The sequence below is a fragment of the Mesoplodon mirus genome (assembly GCF_964341445.2).
Source record: "Mesoplodon mirus genome assembly, chromosome: 5".
Lineage (NCBI taxonomy): Eukaryota > Metazoa > Chordata > Mammalia > Artiodactyla > Ziphiidae > Mesoplodon > Mesoplodon mirus.
In genome coordinates this window covers 32,649,958-32,670,164 of record NC_138980.1, presented here as the reverse complement: position 1 = coordinate 32,670,164, position 20,207 = coordinate 32,649,958, and the positions used below count along the sequence as shown (strand labels likewise).

General features: G+C 56.9%; 2 protein-coding genes across 2 annotated transcripts; both read right to left on the bottom strand.

Annotated features, from left to right (window-relative positions):
• Positions 1-1,500: 1,500 nt before the first annotated feature.
• On the bottom strand, positions 1,501-2,068 carry LOC309804594 (small ribosomal subunit protein uS19-like). Its single transcript, XM_082622012.1, has 2 exons — positions 1,732-2,068; positions 1,501-1,648 (listed from the first exon to the last, which is right to left on the bottom strand). Exons 1-2 carry the CDS (start codon positions 2,053-2,055, stop codon positions 1,535-1,537), a joined length of 438 nt encoding a protein of 145 aa, XP_082478138.1. The 5' UTR covers positions 2,056-2,068; the 3' UTR covers positions 1,501-1,534.
• Positions 2,069-12,087: 10,019 nt separating this feature from the next.
• MISP (mitotic spindle positioning) lies at positions 12,088-19,693 on the bottom strand. Its single transcript, XM_082621681.1, has 4 exons — positions 19,657-19,693; positions 14,263-16,015; positions 13,573-13,703; positions 12,088-12,496 (listed from the first exon to the last, which is right to left on the bottom strand). Exons 2-4 carry the CDS (start codon positions 15,959-15,961, stop codon positions 12,407-12,409), a joined length of 1,920 nt encoding a protein of 639 aa, XP_082477807.1. The 5' UTR covers positions 15,962-16,015; positions 19,657-19,693; the 3' UTR covers positions 12,088-12,406.
• Between the last annotated feature and the right edge of the window lie 514 nt (positions 19,694-20,207).

Sequence of the window (20,207 nt, the reverse complement as noted above, 5' to 3'; positions counted from 1 at the left end):
ATACCTATTTTCAATTATTTTGGGTATATATATTCAGGAGCAAACTTTCCAGACCCCAAATGTTTAATGCCCAGAAAGGCAGGGCGCCCATCACTCAGTGGCTCCTGGTTGCCCACTCTGGCTCCTCCCAGCACCCCCCCACAGGGGACGAGCAAAGAGGACCCAGTGGTGGACATGGAGGCCCCGTGCGGGGGATGGGCCCCAGCAGCAGCATCCAGCTCAGGCCAGGTGACCGAGGTCCTCTGCAACCCCTGCGTGTGGCCACGTCCTCACTCCACACCATGTAGTTACATGACTGACCTATGAGGGTGGCCAGCCAGAGTGGATGAGACATAAACAGTGGCCTCTCCGTCCCCAGCCTTTTCTATTTGCCTTGGCGGGAAATGAGGTTTTGTAACTTGAAATTGAGGGTTTCATGCCAAACCTGCAAATCTGCTCAGAAATACCCTCATGTGGGCCAGGAGGTGTGTCTTCTGGAAACATCCCTCCCAAAGCAAGGGCAGGAGCGGAGAGCTGGGGCTGCTGCCCCAGGTGACCCAGGACGAGTCAGGGTGCTTCTGGGAACCTCCGTCTCTTCATCTGTGAATGAAGCCAATCTCATTCCCTCTGCCCTCTGCGTGGAAAAGCTAATGCTACTGTTGGTAAACTCTCCCCGGTGACTCATGCGCTGAGCCTCCTTGCCTATAAAACTTATTTCTAATTAAAACATTTAGTCTTTTATTTTAAACAAGTGAATCTGTCCAAATACACCATTAGGAGAGTCAAAGGCAAAGCGCAGAGTGGGGGAAGATGCTTGCAGTGTATAATCCAGCAAAGGACTAGGGTCTACAATATGTAAAGAACTCTTGCAAATCAATGACAAAAACTAAACTACCCAACTAAAGAAAAATGGGCCAAAGACCTCAAAGGTCAGGGCCTGAAGGACACCCCAATGGCCAATGAGCTTGAACCCCATGTGGCCTGCCTGCAGCGTAAGACCTCAGTGAGGGGCCACCTCACTCCATGAGAACCACTGAAACCAAAAATACGGACAATGCCGTGTGTTGGCCAGGACCAAGAGCAATAGGAACTTCCTGATACCTCCGACAGGAAGGTGAGGGGGGCAGCCGCTTTTGAAAAAGCTCTGGAAGCATCTTCTTTTATTTGAGATGTAATCACACACCATAAAATTCATTATTTTAAAGTGTACCGTCCAGGGATGTGTAGTACATTTTGTAGAGTTGTGCGACCATCACCACGGTCTGAGTCCTGAGTACTTTCATCACCTCAGAAGGAAGCCCCGTCCCCATTAGCAGTCACCCCACCCCTCCTCCTGCAACCCCTGGTGACCGTTATTTACTTTCTTCCTCTGTGAATTTGCCTATTCTAAGGACTTCATATAAATTGACTCATAATATTTGTCCTTCTGTGTCTCGTTTCTTTCACTCAACATTATGTTTTCAAGGTGCACCCACACTGTAGCAAGAATCAGTGTTTCAATTTTTCTTCCCCCCCACCCCCCGCACTCAAGTCTCTACCTTTATTGGCCAGCAGGCTACTTAAGGGGGATGAAGCGGGAGGAGTGGGTGGCCCCAATGCCGGGCCGGCCGTGCTTCACAGGCTTGTAGGCAATGGAGAACTCGCCCAGGTAGTGGCCGATCATCTCAGGCTGAGGAGGAAGGGAGCAGGGTGGTCAGGCAGGCGTGGGTGGCCAGGCCCCGCCCACCCCGGCGCAGCACAGCCCACGCGCACCTTGATTTCCACCTGGTTGAAAGTCTTGCCATTGTAGACGCCCACCATGCTGCCCACCATCTCGGGCAGGATGATCATGTCGCGCAGGTGCGTCTTCACCACCTCAGGCTTCTCCATGGGAGGCGCCTCCTTCTTGGCCTGGCGCAGCCGCTTCAGCAGCGAGTGCTGCTTCCTCCGGAGGCCGCGGTTCAGCCGCCGCCGCTGCCGCGCGCTGTACAGCTGCATCAGCTGCTCATAGGACATGTCCAGCAGCTGGTCGAGGTCCACGCCGCGGTAGGTGAACTTGCGGAGGGTCCGCTTCTTCTTCTGCTCCACTTCCGCCATCTGGTCGGCTCTTCAGAAAGAGTGTTTCAATTTTTCAATGGCCAAATAATATTCCATTGTACAGATGGACCACATTGGGTATGTCCATTCATCAGCTGATGGATATCTGAGCTGTGTCCACTCTGTTGTGCATCGTGCTGCTGTGAACATGTGTGTACAAGGGTTTGTCTACATACCTGTTGCAGTTCTTTGGGGCATGTACCCAGGAGTGGAAGTGCTGGACCACGTGATCATTTTTTAAAGAAAGTCCAGACTGTTTTCCTCTTGTCGCATTTTACAGATGAGGAAACTGCAGCTCAGAGAAGCTAAGCTACAAGCCACACAGCCGGGACCCCAGACTCCTCCCTCTTCAACTCTCCTCTCCATACTAATTCCTGCCTCATCCACGAGATACTAGACATGGGGCAGGCTGATGGCGTGGCCCAGATGGGGAGCCTGAGGGTGAGAGAAGAGATCAGGCCTGGGGACCCACTGTCAGCCTGTGGGGCAGGAAGAGTCCTCACCAGCTCCAGGCCACCTCTTGAGCCACTCACCTCCCCAGCCGGGTGCTTCGTTTTATGAGAAGCTCCCAGTGGGCTTCCCTGGTGGCGCAGTCGTTAAGAATCTGCCTGCCAATGCAAGGAACACGGGTTCAATCCCTGGTCTGGGAAGATCCCACATGTCATGGAGCAACTAAGCCCGTGTGTCACAACTACTGAGCCCGTGTGCTGCAACTACTGAAGCCTGTGCTCTGCAACAAAGAGAAGCCACGGCAACGAGAAGCCCGTGCACCGCAACAAAGAGTAGCCCCCACTCGCCACAACTGGAGAAAGCCCACGTGCAACAACAAAGACCCAACGCGGCCAAAAATAAATTTAATAAATAAATAAATTTATTTAAAAAAAGAAGGGGCTTCCCTGGTGGCGCAGTGGTTGAGAGTCCGCCTGCCGATGTAGGGGACGCGGGTTCGTGCCCTGGTCCAGGAAGATCCCACATGCCGCGGAGCGGCTGGGCCTGTGAGCCATGGCCGCTGAGACTGCGCGTCCAGAACCTGTGCTCCGCAACGGGAGAGGCCACAACAGTGAGAGGCCCGCATACTGCAAAAAAATAAAAAATAAAATAAAATAAAAAATAAAAAAAAGAAGAAGCTCCCTGTGGAGAAATCAGACACTTGTCCATGGCTGGTGGGATGTAAAATGGTGCAACAGCTGTGGAAAATAGGCAGCGGTTCCTCAAAAAGTTAAACATAAAATTACTGTATGATCCAGCAATTCCACTCCTAGGTATATGCCCAAATGTATACATACATACACACACACACACAAAACTACATGCATGTTCATAGGAGAACGATTCATAACAGTCAGAGTGGAAACAACCCAAATGTCCATCAACAGATGATGGATACACAAATGTGGTCCCTCCACACACGGGAACATCACTCAGCCATGAAAAGGAGAAAAGCACTGACACTCGCCACAACGTGATGGACCCTGAGAACACGATGCTCAGTGCGAGAAACCAGACGAAGGACAGTGTGTGATTCCATTGATGGGAAACGTCCAGAACAGGCAAATCCACAGACACAGAGTGGGTTCAGGGTTGTCAGGGGATGGCAGAAGGGGTGGGGGTGAGGGCTGATGGGGACGGGGGTATCCTTTTGGGGTGATGGAATGTTCTGGAATTAGAGGTGGTGGTTATGCAACCCTGTGAATGCACTAAAAAAACACTGAATTGTATAAGGTGGCGAGTGGTTAGTTTTATGTTATGTGAATTTTACCTCAATTTTTAAACAATGGGGACAGTATTTAAAATTAAAATTATCAGCTTTGCTGATAATTGTCAGGACCCCGAGAGCTGGGGCTTGTACACTGAGAAGCACGGTGCCCAGATCACAGTGAGTCCTTCCCAAGGGCTGGCCCATATCTGCCAGCATCCTGTGCGTTATTTTCAGCACCACAGCTCTGGGAGCCTATGGCACACTGTCACCTCATGACCACCCACCCACTTTCCAGATGAGGAGACTGAGGCACAGAGGGGGTGAGCAAGGTGCCCAAAGTGACCAGCTTAGCAGGAGGGAGTCTGGGCTGGAACCCAAGCCTGGGGGGCGGGGTGTCAGAGCTGCGGGGTCCCAGCAGCTTCCAGGCCTCCCCTTGGTCTGCCCCTGGGACCAGCACTGTGTCACCTGTACTCCAAATCAGAACCCGCCACCACTGGCCTGCGCCACTGGGGTGCCCCCGTTGCCCAGCCCCCTGCTGCGGGCTGGGAACCCGACTCCCGTAACCAGACGAGGGGGAGACTCAGGCCAGGCAGGTGGCAGCCCTAGGGAGCCCCCTCCTCCGGGCATCAGCTAGCAGACATTTATTCAGCACCTACTGTGTGCCAGGACCTGGGCACTTGACCAGATGGCCTCATTTCACCCCGTGAGGTCGGCGCAGGAGACGGGGGACCTGAGCCCAGAGAGGAGCTCTCCCCTCCCCACCCCAGCCCCCGGCCCGTGGCCGCCTGGCGCCCCCCCCCCCCAGGGGCCTCGGACAGCCAGGCTGCGTGACAGGGTCCTGTCGGCGCTTCCCGCTGGGCCTGGGAGTCCTCGTCTGTTCCTGCCTCACAGGCTCAGGGTGCAGCCTCCGTGGGCGCAGTTGTTCACCCAGTATTTACTGAGCAAATACCACGTGGCGGGGGGCAAGACGCGCGGCGGGGAGGAACCGCGTGCAGGGGCATTTGAGTACGAGTGTACCTGGGGGTCCCGGCATGTGCAAAGGCGCCGGGACGGGTGTGTTGGACACACACCCACAAGGAGGCCCACGCGGCTGGAGCTCAGGGCAGGCCGTGCAGGACCCGGGGGCGCGGAGGGCTCGGCTCTCACCCGGAGGGACGCGGGACCCCCCAGGGCGGCGGGCAGAGCAGGGACGCGTCCCGCTCGCTGCTCACAGGCGCCCTCTGGCGGCTTCGGGGGAGAACAGGCCGTGGGCGGTACCGGGAGACGGGGGGCGGGGGGGGCGACTGCGGGGGTCCGGGAGGGGTGGGTGGGGTGGGGTATATGTTGGAGGAATGGCTGGGGGATGGGGGGGATGCGGAGAGGGAAGGTTTGGCGGGGAAGGTGGGGGAAACGGTGAAGGATGTGGGGTGGGCGATGGTAGGGGGATGGGGGAGGGGTGCTGGAATCCAGCCTGGGTGGGGGTCGCGAGCAGTGGGTGGGTTCCATTTCCGAGGCCTAAAGACCGCAATGATTTAGAACGGTTTCCCTAAGAGCACACAAAGGTAGGCTGCTGTGATTTCCTGCCGCTGGTCTGACCAGCACTTGGAGACTTGAATGAATGAATGAATGAGCGAATGGCTTGGAGACTGTGCTGTCTGTGGACTTTGGCCTTCGGCCACGCGGAGCCCCAGCAGGTTGTGGAGGGAGAGAGGAGTGCATGGGGTCTCTCTCAGAAGCCCCTGGGCCCCACCGCACCCTGCCTTGCTCCGAATCCCACCCGACGACGTGCCCATAGTGGGGACCTGGCCAACGAGCCCCCAAAATATTACCTCGACGTCTCTAGAATTCTCTCGAGATGCCAGAGACTCTGCCAGATGAACTTTCTATCCAGACACTCAGCTGGTCCCAAGCAGGAAACCAAGGCAGGAAACACAGTTTGCAGGGACAGGACTGTGGACAAAAGCATAAATTCTGTTTGGAATGTAAATAAAATGTATGCCCACTTTTCAATTTTTCGACTTTGTTCAACTACTTTAGTGTTCCAGGAAACAAATAAATAAAAGATTTTTAACTACATAGAAACACAAATAGAAGGCAACTGTTTTCCTCTAATAGGGCTCCGTGCTGCTTTGCCCACACCGCTCTTTCTTACCTCCACCAGCTTGGGGCGTTTTCTGGGTCGGGGGCTGCGTTTTCTCCAGTCTGGGCCCTCGGGGATTCTGGGAAAACGCCAGCCAATTAAAGGAGCGGGAAGCAGGTTTCTCGTGCTGGGTGAAAGCTAGTGCTGCGTCGTTGGTGTTTTTCCGCCCTCTGGTGGCAGCCTGCATTTGCTCCCCTAGGCCTTGATAACAAGAAGTTGCATCTGAGTCCCTGATTATCTGGCGAGGATTCCTTTATTTACTTGGTCAATAGCAACAAGAGCTAACATTTATGCAGCCCTGACTGTGTGCCAGATGCCTGGTAACCCTCATAACCACCCACCTTGGGAGGGGTCACTGAGACTACCTCTCCTTACAGATGAGGAAACTGAGGCCGGCAGAGCTGGGACTTGAACCTGGGGCTCTCAACAGTGAAGAGGGACCCAAATACCCTGTTTGGGGGTTGGAACTAACTGAGCCTGAAGCTGTCATACGTTGACTGTTCAGTTACATGAACCAGTAGATCCCAGTATTACCAAAGCCAATTTGAGTTGACTTTGCTTCAGCCTTTTTTTCTTGCAATCCAAAGACCCTTAGTCAATCGACTCAATCCCCAGGTGAGGTCACATTCTGAGCTTTCATTGGACATGAATTTTGGGGGGGGACCTTATTTAACTCACAACAGCAACTGCCTTTGAAAAGTGGGGTGCTGGGGCCCTGCAAACAGCCTCAGAGCTCAGACCCCGTTTTTACCCCGAAATTCAGTCCTGCTGGAAGGCACTGCCTGGAAATTTGCCACTGGGTATAGGCATAGCCCTGTGTGAGAGGCAGATGGAGTGGGGGAGCGTGGCAGGGACTGGAAAGTTAAAAAAGATGTAAAGGAGGATTTATTTTTAAAGAAACTTCTCTCAGCAAGGCCCTCGCTAATTTTTATCCAATTATAGTTTCTTCTCTTGTGGAAGAGAGATGTGGTGAAACACAGTGGGAGGGGTTCTCCCCACAGGATCTGCTTGTAGCTGCCCATCCACAGCCATGCACAGCTTTCTCAAGGAATCCAGATTTTTATTAAAATTTCCTGATTTTTCAAAAAAATTTATTATTATTATTTTTAAATTTATTTACTTTTGGCTGCATTGGGTCTTCGTTGCTGTGCGTGGGCTTCCTCTAGATGCAGTGAGTGGGGGGCCTCTCTTGTTGCGGAGCGCGGGCTCAGTAGTTGTGGCACACAAGCTCAGTAGTTGTGGCTCACGAGCTCTAGAGCGCAAGCTCAGTAGTTGTGGCGCACGGGCTTAGCTGCTCCGCGGCATGTGGGATCCTCCCCGGCCAGGGCTCGAACCCCTGTCCCCTGCATTGGCAGGCGGATTCTTAACCACTGCGCCACCAGGGAAGCCCTCCTGATTTTTAAACATTGGCAAATTCTTTAAAAGAGAAAAAAAAATCTTAATGTTGAGGGCCAAGAGAGGCCTGTGTTCTGAATCCAGCCCCCTGCCGCCCGCTTGAGATGTCAAGGGCTAAGATGAGGAGCTGGGGATGAGATTCGGACCCAACTTCTCCCACCAGAGCCCATGCCCTAAACCCCATGCTAAGTCCCCCCAAAATGGCCAGAATTTTGAGTTGTCCTCGTGTACACACCGTGCGTAACCCCCTTGAGTGTGGGTGAGACATTATTTGGTAAAGGTGAAGGGCTTTTTCAGATGCAGTTAAGGTCCCCAAATCAGCTGACTTTGAGTTGACTGAAAGAGAGATCTTCCTGGGTGGGCCTGGCCTAATCAGGTGAGGCTTTCATAAAAGTCTGGGGAGCAGCAAACAGCCATGTGCTGAACTGCTGGTGGATGGGGCCGTGTGGCAGGGACCTGGGGTGGCCAGCAAGGAAACTGGACCTTAGTCCTACAAATGTAGAAAAGTACTTCTGCCAACACCCGAAGGGGCCTGGAAGCAGATGTCTACAGATGAGAACGCAACCCAGCCAACACCTTGATTGCAGCTCGGTGAGACCCTGAGCAGAGGACCCAGCCACACTGTGCTGGCCTTCTGACCCTCAGAAACTGTGGGGAAATACATAACTGTTTTTAAAGCAGCTAAGTTGGTTCGTTTGTTCCACAGCAAATGCTAAGTAATACAGCCAATCTGCCCAAAGTTCCTTTTCTGCAGTAATCAATACCCAGTCTCTAAGCTACCCACTCACACATCCTAGTGACTGAAAATTAAATTTCCAGGGAAGGCCAAAGAGCTCCCTTCATCCTTCCCTGTGTGCCAGCTCACTGCTGTGCTGACTCACGTGTGCTATTTTTTTTAATTTATTTATTTTATTTTTGGCTGTGTTGGGTCTTCGTTGCTGCATTGGGCTTTCTCTAGTTGCGGCAAGCAGGGGCTACTCTTCATTGCGGTGCGTGGGCTTCTCACTGCGGTGGCTTCTCTTGTTGTGGAGCACGGGCTCTAGGTGCGCGGGCTTCAGTAGTTGTGGCACGTGGGCTCTGTAGTTGTGGCTCGCGGGCTCTAGAGCGCAGGCCCAGTAGTTGTGACGCACGGGCTTAGTTGCTCCACAGCATGTGGGATATTCCTGGACCAGGGCTCGAACCCGTGTCCCCTGCATTGGCAGGTAGATTCTTAACCACTGTGCCACCAGGGAAGTCCACGTGTGCTATTTCTGACCTGCCTTTATGAACGTGGGCACATCTGTGACCTAAGAAGTAGGGGGGTTCTCTGTGACTTTTGCCTTGGACATTGTCCCTTCAACAATCAGGGCCTTGGATGGATTCCCCCTATACTAGGGCAGGACCTGCCTCTTTCCTGGGAGGGCACTGGGTGCCCCATACTCTGTGAGGACACTTCCTCTGGATGTCAGGCACAGAGGCGTTGCCGCTTTCTCCCTCATACACGAGCCTGCTTGTCCAGGAGCACCGGTGGGGTCCCAAGCGTCACAGCTGGCCCTGTAGCCGCTAAGTGGGTGTCTGCACATCTTCCAGCCCAGTACGTACAGCCCGTCACCTCCAAGGGGCAGCGTGACTGATGTAAGGTCCACCTGCCCCTCCAGGTGGAGGAAGTGCCCGTTGCCACCCAGCCTTGCAGTCCCCATCTGTCCTGACTCAGGGCTCGTCACACCCCTGGCGCCGCCAGAGGGACAGTGGCCAGTGTGACACAAGCATCACGCTAATGCTGGTGCTTTGGAACCTGCCTCTCCTACTGTACCCGGGGCTTCTGTGAGCACCTTGGGGATGAGCCCGCCAGTCTGACTGAGATCCGGCCGTGGTGCCCTGTCCAGGGCAGCCAGATTCAGCAAATACAAACCCAGGACGTCCACTTACATTTGACCTTCAAAGAGACAATGAGTGATTTTTATTTAGCGTAAATATGTCCCAAATATTGCATGGGATATACTTATACTGGAAAAGTCATTCAGTGTTGGCCTGATTTTCAAATGGAACTGGGTGTCTGAATGTTATCTCCCATCCCTCCCCCTGCCACCCTGACCGATAGACGTGTGGGTCAGTGTTCCCTCAGACCAGGCAGCACCTCCATAGCTGACCACAGGATCATGAGCTCGTAGCAGCTGCCGTTAGAGCACTGAAGGCTGGGATGGTTGTCACACAGCAGAAGTTGACGGATACACACAGGGAGTGAGCACCAGAGCCCGGAGTGGCAGCCCGGCTCCTGGATCCTGATCCTCACGTGGTCCCGCAGGAGTTAATTAAATAAGAGCGATGCTGCCAGAGAAGGTGAAAAATGCTGAGAGCAAACAAGGGTTCTGGCTTTTCAGTTGGAAACTCGGCTTGTGTTTCAGCCTTTCTAATGGCCTTTGAGAAAACTCCCTCCCTCCCCGGATCATATACCCCAAGCTGGGAGGAAACCAGGAAAGACTGAGCGGCCGCGGGACCCGCAGACCCAGGCTCTGTCCCCACTTCGGCCCCCATCCAGACAGACCCTCCCTCCCTTGGGAATTGCGCTAAGAATTCATTTAAACCTCTCGCCCAGAGCCTTGTGGGACGGCAGCCTGGCAGGTGGATAGAATTCTCTCTTCGTTCCTTAAGGGCAGAGGCCGGTGAGAAGAATTAAACGAAAAGTGAATCATCAAAACAAGACCTTCCCACCAGCCTCATTGAATCAAGGATTTCAAGGACACTGCACTTTTCAGGACACTCCTCATGTTTTTTAGCCAGTAAGTGGATCGTTCCTGGATTGTTCCCAAGGGCCTTCTGAGGTCTTCAAGAGAGAGAATACTTTTCTCTCTCTTTTTTCAAAAACTCGTGGTAAAATACACAGAACATAAAATTCACCACCTTAACCATTTTCAAGCGCACAGCTCGGTGGCATTAAGCACATTCACAGTGTGCAACCATCTCCACCATCATCTCCAGAACTTTCTCATCTTCCCAAACTGAAGCTCTGTCCCCATGAAACTCTAACTCCCCACCCCTTCCCCTGGCCCCTGGCCCCCACCATCTACTTCCTGCCTCTATGGATCTGACTCCTCCAGGACCTCCTGTGAGTGGAATCAGACAGTGTGTGTCCTTCTGTGTCTGGTCAGCAGAATAACGGCCCCATGACGTCCCCGTCCTGGTCCCGGGAACTGCAGACGTGTCATGGGGCAGAGGAGACTTTGCAGGTGGGATCAAGGCCCCTGAGATGGGGAGGACCCTGAATTCCCGGGGGCCCAGCGTCATCCCAGGGTCCTTATAAGAGGGAGGTGGCGGGGGGGCGGTCAGAGGCAGAGGGAGACGGGAGATGCTGCGCTGCTGGCTGTGAGGATGCAGGAGGGGCCGCGAGCCAGGGATGCGGCGCCTCTGGAAGCTGGAAAAGGCGGGAACCGATGCTGCCCTGGAGCCTCCGGAAGGACTGGCCCTGCCCTCGCCTGGATTTAGCCTCGTGAGACCCGAGTCAGACTCCTGACCTCCAGGACTGTCAGAGAACCAATCTGTGCTGGTTTAAGCCCCCTGTTCACGATGACTTGTTGCAGTCACCCCAGGAGACACATCCTCAGAGCAGGGGGACCAGGGGGACCGACCCATGGACACCAGGGTGAGGATGTGGTGGGACATGGGGGAGGACCTGGCGAGACTCAGGCAGGTTGTATCTAAAGCCCCAAAACTTCTTTCCTGAAGGGCGGGGGCCCACATTTGATTCCTGGGGCTAGAACCCCAGAGAAGAGCTGACCTTGGCCACCGAGGGGCATGCTGCCGGGCCCAGGTGCTCCCCCTGAGGACTGATGCCCTCCTTCCTCAGATAGCCTGTTCTGCCCGAAGCAGCCCCCCTCGACCTCAGCTACCCCTGCCCCGGGCGCCCTTGGAGACCCGCAGCCTCGGCTATTTCAGGCCACAGATCCTCCCTGGCCCGCGTGGGCCGCTTTCAAGATGCAGCTCTTAGAATAGCTGTGGCTGTTTTCCCTGCGGTGACTGCAGGGGAAGGAGTTTTAAGGAGGAGAGGGGCCGGGGGCAGCAGGAGGGGACAGGCCCTGCTGGCTGGGTGCCACCAGTTGCTCCTAGCCTCTGGAGGCCCAGGCTGGTGGGAGGAGGGGGCTGCCATCGGGGTCATTCTGGGGTCAAGGCCAGGGGTCCCATCCCCATCCCCATGGGTGTGTGGGGGGAAACAGAGGCAGGGCAGGTGGAGGGGCCCCTTGGCCACACAGAGGGGCAGCAGAGCCAGGTTTGAGTCCGCTTCCCATGGCCTTGCCCAGAATGATCTTCTCTGCGGGGGTTGTGCCCCTGGTACACACGCAGAGCCTAACTAAAGACCCCTCCAACTGCCCCTGAAGCCAGAAGGGCTGGGGACTCAGCAAGCGCTTAATAAGTGCTCTGAGCATGACTGACGGGCCACGTGGGAGAACTGAGACGGTCACTCGCTCACTGAACAAGCACTGCTTGAGTACCTTCTGTATGCCACACTCAGGGATGTGGGGGACAGCCTGGGTGGGTCAGGGGCAGAGGCAGGAAGCAGCAGCCCTGGGGGCAGTGACGTCCCCCAGAGAAGTGAAGCAGGCAGAGGGGGAGGGAGAGGTCCAGGGCGGCCGACCACACCAGGCAGGGGATGGGCCCACAGCCGCTTTATTTCATGGGGGGATAGAAGGACCCCCTTCAGACCCCAAGTCGAGCCCTTTTTCTCTGCCCGGGGCTGGCCCTCAGACTGGAGGTTTCCCAGGGCTGGAGCAGGGAAGGTCTCCCTTGTTAGATTGGGATGTCCCAGAGGAAGGGGTCGAGCGTCTCCCCTCTCAGACTGGCGGGAACAATTACATCTGGAGGTGGGGGATTTGGTCTCCTTCTTCCCTGGACCCAGCAGCATTTGGCAACATCACAGGGACAGAAGGAGTCATCCCCAGCCTTAGACCCAGAAAGCACAACGATTCCTGCAGGAAAAGAAAAGCAGAAAAGAAAACCCTCAAGCCCAAAAGTGCATCCACCTTGGCCTTGGCAGCATGAGATTTGTGGTTCTCGGATCTGGATTTAAACAGGAACCTATGTCTTAAGGCGGGGGCTCAGGACGGTCCGCAGTTCCCACAGGGCCAGGGCAGGGCGGGGCAGGGGGTGGGCGCCCGGCCCCAGGCTCAATCCTCATCCTCGCTGGCGTAGATCCGGGTTTCCCAGCACTCCGCCATGGAGTTCTTGTGGCGGGTTACCCGCGTGGCCCCCGAGACCTGCAAGAGGAGGCACGAAGTCCCCATCAGGGTCCTAACGCCCCCAAAACAGCTCCCCTCACTGCTAACCCATAGGAGAGGCCTAGAGCAGGGGTAAAGCAGGACCATCCCCTCCTCCGTTCCAGACCCTCTACTTCTTAGTAATAGTGCCAAGGAATGTGTTAACTCATGCTGAGCTCCACAGCAGGGAAATGCCCGAGTCTGGCATTTTGGACTCAGCTCAAAGAGGGTCACGAATGTATTCCACAGATCCACAGAGGTAGCTGGCCTTCTACATGTCTCAGATGAAATGCCTCCCTCAAAGAAAATGCCCCTGTCTTGGGCCAAGTCAGCCCCAAAACCATCTGGCAAAGAGGAGGCACATGGAAACTCTTTCCACAATCTGTGCTCATGACAGGCATCAAAAGCAGGTCACAGGGCTTCCCTGGTGGCACAGTGGTTGAGAGTCCGCCTGCTGATGCAGCGGACACGGGTTCGTGCCCCGGTCCGGGAAGATCCCACATGTCGCGGAGTGGCTGGGCCCGTGAGCCATGGCTGCTGAGCCTGCGCGTCCGGAGCCTGTGCTCCGCAACAGGAGAGGCCACAACAGTGAGAGGCCCGCGTACCGCAAAAAAAAAAAAAAAAGAAAGCAGGTCACAGAAAAATCCACCTCAGGCACACACTATCAATCAAGAAGATATCCAGGGAAGTTGAGCTCTGAGACATCCCTCATGAGGTGTGGATAATAATCAGAAATAACAATGATGGTAATAAACGCCTGAAAATAACAAGGATGATTTTGATAGATTGCCACAGCTCTCCTCCTCCAAGCAAAGCTGGCTCTCAGCCTTTGGCTCAGGGGGACAACCTCATGGTGGGGACCCTGCTTATGTGGCCCAGACATGAAGAGAGGCCCAGTTTACCCACTGTGCACCACACGTGTGGGGGACACAGGGGCACAGTCACTGGCAGGGCAGTGAGGGAGGCAGGTGTCAAACCCAGGTCACACTTGAGCCTTGCTTCACCTTCCCTGGCCCTAATAGGGAGTGTCAGACCTTGGCCAGGCCTCCAAGTGCATGGCAGGGCTCGAGACTCACCCACTGTTCATTCTTCTTTCTCTCCCTAGGAGCGTCCTCAGCTGAGGCCTCTTCCGTCCACATCAGGCCCGAGTGCAGGTGGATGGGGGTGAAAAAGTGTGACTCAGACACCGAGTAGCTGCCTGTGATGCCTGGGGTGGGGGAGGAAGGAAAGGGCATCAGGGAGGATCCCAGAGTCTCCGGAGGGCAGAAAATTTGTCAGACCCCAGTCCAAGAGACACAGAGTCTGGCTAAGAGGCTGGACCAGTTAAGGAGATGGGTGAATGGACAGACAGAGCAGACAGCAGGTTGCAAAAACTGATAGACAGATTGACCGAAATAGCCAGTCAGGGGAAACTGGATCCACAGATGAACTGACCATACAAGGAGAAAAACATTAAAAGTCACACGGGGGATATTTTACCTTGACAAAAAGGAGCAGTTGACCAAGAGGCTAGGACATCTGTAAACCTTAATGCACCTAACAACAAAGTGTCCAAATGCATAAAGCAAAAAACCCAAGGCAAAGTTATTTCTCCAAAAGCTACTGCTTAAGCAGACAGACCAGCCAACTGGGGCAGTAGACAAAGTGCCCCAGATGTCCCCCCACCCCTAGCCTCTCCTGGCATCCTCACACTCCTCATGCCACCCTCCTCTGCTCCAACCTTTGAGACTCCGAGCAAAGCAGCCCTTCCCAGGACCCTGCCTCACCAGATGCGCCGGAAGAGCTCCTGGAATCTAGGTCACAGCAGTCGTCCGGAGGTGGGGAGAAGACCTCAGGGTACAGAGCGCTCCGCCGCTCGTCAGCCACCTCCCGTTCCCGGCGCAGGACACTCTCCACCTCCCTCTCCAGCAGCTCTGACGACTGGGACTTCTGTAGCCTCAGTGCCGGGGCCCCAGCCACCTCCCAGCCCCACACTCGGGGGGCCTCAGCTTTCTCAGGCTCATCCAGGACCCCGAACCTCAGGGGACGCAGGCAGAAGTACTCCCATCGCACGACACCCCTGTTGGCACGCAGGGGTCCCCGGGGAGGCTCCTGCTTTGTGCTTGAAGGTTTTGCAGAGGATCCCGAGGGATGCCTCTGAGACCCGGTGGCCTTCGGAGAGCCCACAGGCCTGGCCTCATCAGCAGAGAGACCGCTGGGCTTGCGGTAGGTGTGGAAGGCTGGGGATTCTCCCGGGGGCATCCGGGGGCTCAGGTAGGCATCAGGTGGGATGCGGTTCACCTTCCTCACCTCTGGTGTGGGGCTGGCTGCACTGGCATCTGGGGTCGGGCTGAGGATGGAGTCTGAGCTGTGGACTCTCCTGAGAATGGGCTGGGGGCCTTCGGAGAACCAGTCAGATGTGGACGCCCGGCCCAGCTGCAGGCCCTCCCGACGGTGGTCCTCCTCGCGCTGCGACTCCTGGGCCATATCCCGCTGCACATAGAGCGATGGGCGCCCCCTGTGCGGCCGCGGGGCTGTGGCCAGGCTCTCCTTGCTCAGCAGCGGCCTGGCCGGGATCTCCAGCAGCTCCTGCTGGCTGGCCGCCCGTTGCAGTCCCCGCTGCTCCCGGAGGTCTGCCTCCCGCTTCTGAGCCAGCCGGATCTCCCGCTCAATGGGCGTCTCCTTGGCGGGTTCTGGGGACCCCTCTTGGGACCAGGAACCAGGGTCGTCCAAGGCTTGGGCACCAGGCCTGGTGGGCAAACCGTGGACCCTCTTCTCTTCCGTGACCACCTCCTTTGCCTCAGGCTTGACTGGGACGACACACCCATTGACCAGGGGTGGCCCGTTCAGGGCCTTGGAGGCCTGGCTGGCCCCAGCTGGGGGGATCTGGGCCACCCCGGGTGGGGGGTCCTGAGGAACCCCCGCACGGGCATGGGCCACCCCGGATGGAGGGTTCGTCTGCTCCAGGCTCATGAACTGCCGCCTGGCCGCCAGGAAGTCGATCTGCTCTGTGTCGATCATGTTCTCCTCCAGGGGCATGGACTGCAGTCGGCCGGGGCTCCTGGGCTCCCCGTGGTCAGGGGTGCTATGGAGCATGGCCACCGTGCCGCTCTTCCTGACCGCCTGGTCCTGAATGACCAGCCGGCGCTCCCACTCCAGGTCACGTGGCCGTGAGGGCAGGGTGTCCCTGGCCTCCAGGTGGTAGGCCTTCACCTCCATCTCCTCATCATCCTCTGGGCAGGGCAGCCGTGGGGCCAGCCGGCCGGGGAAGCCACGCAGGCTGAGGGATGTCCCCATCTGCACCGTTTCCAGAGAGGCCTCGTGGTCAGCAGGCCATGCCACTGGCTCATCCTGGCCCCAGCCTCTGGCCACGGACCCCACGCCCACCAGCTCAAACGAGTAGCTGGTGTCGCCTTTGAAGGTCTTGCCGGCCACACGGGGTGAGTGGGGGATGCTGAAGATGGGGTATCTGGTCACTCGGTCCATGTCTGGGGGTTTCTGCCCACCAGAGGATCCCAGGGTGGAGACGATCTGGGCTCACTGAGGGAAGAGAAAGACATGTCAGTCACCAGGTCAGAGCACCTGGGGGGAGGTGCAATACCACTCCCTTCACGGGCAAAGTCCTGGCCAAGTGGCCTCTGTGATTGACCCAGGGAAGGGTAGGTGACCCAGCCCTGACAATCAGAACATTCTACCCTTTGGCCTCTGTGATTGCTTCAGGGATGGACATGGGACCTAACCTGGCCAATGACGTGAAATCCTGGGTCTTTGCAATTAACGTGGAAAATTGGACCCTCTTCCCGCTGGGCTTATTAGGCTGGTTGGATGAGGCCGAGAGCTGTTGGGGGGCTATATGTGTCCTCTTGTGGATGCACCTTGCTTAAGAGCACCCCCAATCCCAACGCAGCATCCTAAAAACATTGTTTGAGCTCCTGGATCCAGCCACACCTGAATCCCTAGGTGTCCCTGTAATGACCCAACAACTCGGTCCCTGTGTGTCTAACATTTGCAGGCACCCCTCCCACCTCCTCTGCCGGACACTGCACACCCTGCCGGGTGAGCCTCCCACCCAGTTCACCGCTTCCAGACCCAGGGCCACCCTTGGACAGCCTCTCTCCCAGGGCACACACACACCCTGAGGTTCCTTCTGTGATTTTTTCCATCTGACATTTACAGATGAGCCCAGTGGGTCTGCCCCTCTCTTGGGGATGTCAAGCGGGGAAATTGAGACCCAGAGAGGGGTGGTGATGGGCAGGGTCCCACATCCTGGTTCTCTCTCCTGCACCTGTCCAGCAGGACACCTTGTCCCATCCCAGACAACCCTCCTCCTCAGCACCATAAAGCCAGGCTGGGCTAAGGAGTGCCTTGGACCTCGTCCCGCTGGGCCGGGTGACACCCTGACCCAGTGCTCCAGGGGGCCCAGCCCCCCTCCCAAGAGTCCCGGCTCCCTCTGAGCACAGCTCCAGGAGCCGCCGTGAAGGCCCGGCACCTGCTCTCACACCTCTGTGACTCCTGGCACCCTCACACCCTGCCCAGGGCTCTCAAGACCGCCATCCGGCCTCAGGCCAAACCCCCAAACTCTGCAGGCACCAGACCCCAAGGTTGACCCTCTTCTTCCTCCCTGTGCCAGAAGGACCCTTATTTCTGTTCCTCCACAGCCTTCTTAGCTACAGCCTACAGGACACCTCCTCCAGGGAGCACCCCCCCCCCAGATTGTCCCCACCCTCGGAACCTGTGGCCTGATCATCCCGTGTGTACCCAGCCCGGCACAGTGTGGCGCCACCTTTTTACAGCTGAGGAAAGGGACTCAACTCCTCAAGCAACCATGGTCCCCGGCCTTGGCCCCCTGGTGCCACCAGAGCTATTGGGTCCATCGCTGCATTTTTACACCAACTTGCTTGGAAAAGCTAAACATGGTTTTAAAAAGAAAAACACAGACCCTCCCTGAACTGGAAAAGGGGCATCAAGCACATAAAATCGATCCTGGGGAACCATGTTATACCTAATGCAGTATCACGCAATCCTTCACATATTGAAACTATAATTAAGAAAACAACATTAAGAAACCAGCAGGCTTGGGTAATCAATCCCAGCCAAGAGGACTGAGCCTCTTTCCCAATGATGAAAGTGTCTGGGGGTGCACATATCTTTGAAGGGAGAAGGTTATATTTAAGGCCTGTCACTTCCCACCTGAAGCCATCAGCCAGGACCCTCTCTCCCTCCCAGTGGGCCAGGTGAGCACCGCCTCCCGCAGCCCGGAGTCTGGTACACAGCAGGTACACAGTGGCTGACTCTCACTCTGGGTGCTCAGGGCCCAGGGTTTGGGCTCATTCTAGCCCAGAACCCGGCTGCCCCTCCAGGCCACCCCTCCAGCCTCAGCCCACCCTGGATGGCAGGTCTGGTCCCCGCGCCCTGCAACTCCCCTCGGAGGGCAGGTGTGGCAGGACTGACGCAGAACCATTTGCCCATTTGCCTAGTGCATGGCCAGAGGCTCACCCAGCAGGATTTATAAGCCACATTCCGGGGAAAAAGAACCGCACGCCCAGAGGGTGTCAAGTCTCCCGGTGGGTGGGGCAGTGTGGGGGACCACTCCTTCCTCAGCCCATTCCTTCTGGGTGATTCACTGAGGTCAGTGGGGTGGAGTCCCCCTCGCCTGCGTCCTTGGGCAAGTCTTCCTTCCGACCTCAGTGTCCACACCTGGACAGTAGGTAGAGTCCAGAGCACGCATCTGCCACCACGAAGGGCTGCCATGCAGACTTGGCACCCTATCCCTGGTATACAGTAGGCGCTTGAAAAATGCTTTCACGGCAGTGGCTGATGTTATTATTTATACCTGGATCCACCACTGATCTCAAAGTGACCTTGGGGCAGGCATTCCCTCTTGAAAAGCCTCTGTCTCTCTGTCTGTGAAGTGGGACCTTGCTGACCCCACCGCCAGGTGTGGGGAAGAGCAAGAAGGCCTGAGTGGGTGCCTGGCGCAGAGAAACCCTAGGGGAGAAACGCCCTCTTGGAGGCCTTGTGGACTCTGTGCAAATGAGTAGTAATAGCGCTCAGAGCCTCCCAGCTCCTGGTGGGGCTCCTCATAATTGGGCATCTCACACCGGCAGCTTTTTTGCCTCTCCTAAGAGTCTGTGACGAGGGGACCATTCTTGTCCCCCACATACAGCAGAGGAAACCGAGGCCCAGAGAGGGGTCACACCAGGGAGTGACAGAGCAACAGGTTCTGAAGCCAGGTAGTCACCACCTCCTCCTCCAGGAAGCCCCCCTGGATGGCTCCTCCCCAGCCCCAACTCTGTACCCTGTTGATACCAAAACTGAAACTGGGTTTATGGTCCCTGGTGCCACACACCTGCTTCCTCATCACCGCAACTGGCCTCCCGCCCTTGGGCAAAGGCCTGCTGGAGGGGCCTGGGGCTCAGACAGGGCAGGCCCCACAGCAGGGATGGGCTCCTGGACTTCTTCTTCCGTCACTCGGGGCTACAGTCTCCGGGACCCTGGCTGGCAGAGCCCCAACCCCTGGACACACCTGGACACTGGGCCAAGTCTCCTAACCGGCCCCACAGGATCCCAGCTGCCCTCCCAGAGGCTGGACACCTCCCCACGCTGACTGCCCCAACCCCCTCCTATGAGCCCCCTCCTATGAGCCCTCCGATCCCACGGGAGAGTTGTAAGCTGTTCAAGGCCTCCCCAAGCAGGGCTCTGGCTGGTGCTAAGCGTCTCCCCAGAAACCTCCAGAATTCCCAGAACCAGTTGGGGGGGCCCTGTGCCTCTGGCCCTGGGGGTGCCAATCAGGCCCCTCACTTAGAGGGTCGGAGATCAAGGCCCCTTGGATTTGGGGTCCTGAAGCCCGGGGTGGAGACTGGGGACCTGGCAAGGTTCAGGGATGGGCCTCTGCTTCCCTGGGCGGGTGCAGCGTGGGAAGGGCACAGACCTGGCCTCAGAGCCAGCCAGCGGGTACAGAGCGAGTGGAGGCCCCTGCCAGCCCCTGGGACCCCACTGAGTCTGGAGGGGGCTGAGGGTGGGGCTGGGGGCTCCCTCCCTGTACCCTGAAGGCCCCGCCGGTGAGCAGATGGTACCGCTGGCACACAAACCCCCATGCCAAAAGCAGAGCCCACCCCACTCAGGACCCCCGCCCGCCCAAGCGTTGCATCCATCCTGTCCCCCCATTTCCCAAGACTCACCTCTCGGCTCTGAGCCCCAGCAGCCTCCAAGCCTGGCTCTGACTCTGTGGACTGCACAGGGGCCTCCCAGCCCTGCCCTGCCCCAGGTTGCCAGGGGACACAGCCCCGCCCCGTGAAGCAGGTGCACCCCCTCCTCCCAGGCCCCACCTGGGCTCAAGAAACAAAGTCCAGAGGAGGAGGAGAAAGACGACACCACAGAGTAGAGGGCAGGCGCCACGCCCACGATGCATGGCCTCGGGCCCCAGGGGCCCCCAGCCCACATAGTTGCAGCCAGAACTCACCCAGAAACCTTCTAGCTGCCCTCTGGCTTTCCCATCACCTCTCAGCATAGCTCAGAGAGGGGCTGTCCCTTGCCTGGGGTCACATGGCTGGTCCACGAACCAGCTGCTGTTTCTCAGAGGCGGGGGGGGGGGGGTGTTCAAGTCCAAACCCCCACTGTGCCACCTGGCTTAACCCACCCTTTGGGGCCATTTCCCCAGAGAGCTCCTTTCTGAGACCAGCCCAGCTTCCTAGTCTCTGGGGGTGTTCAGCTGGGCCTGGGTTCAAATCCC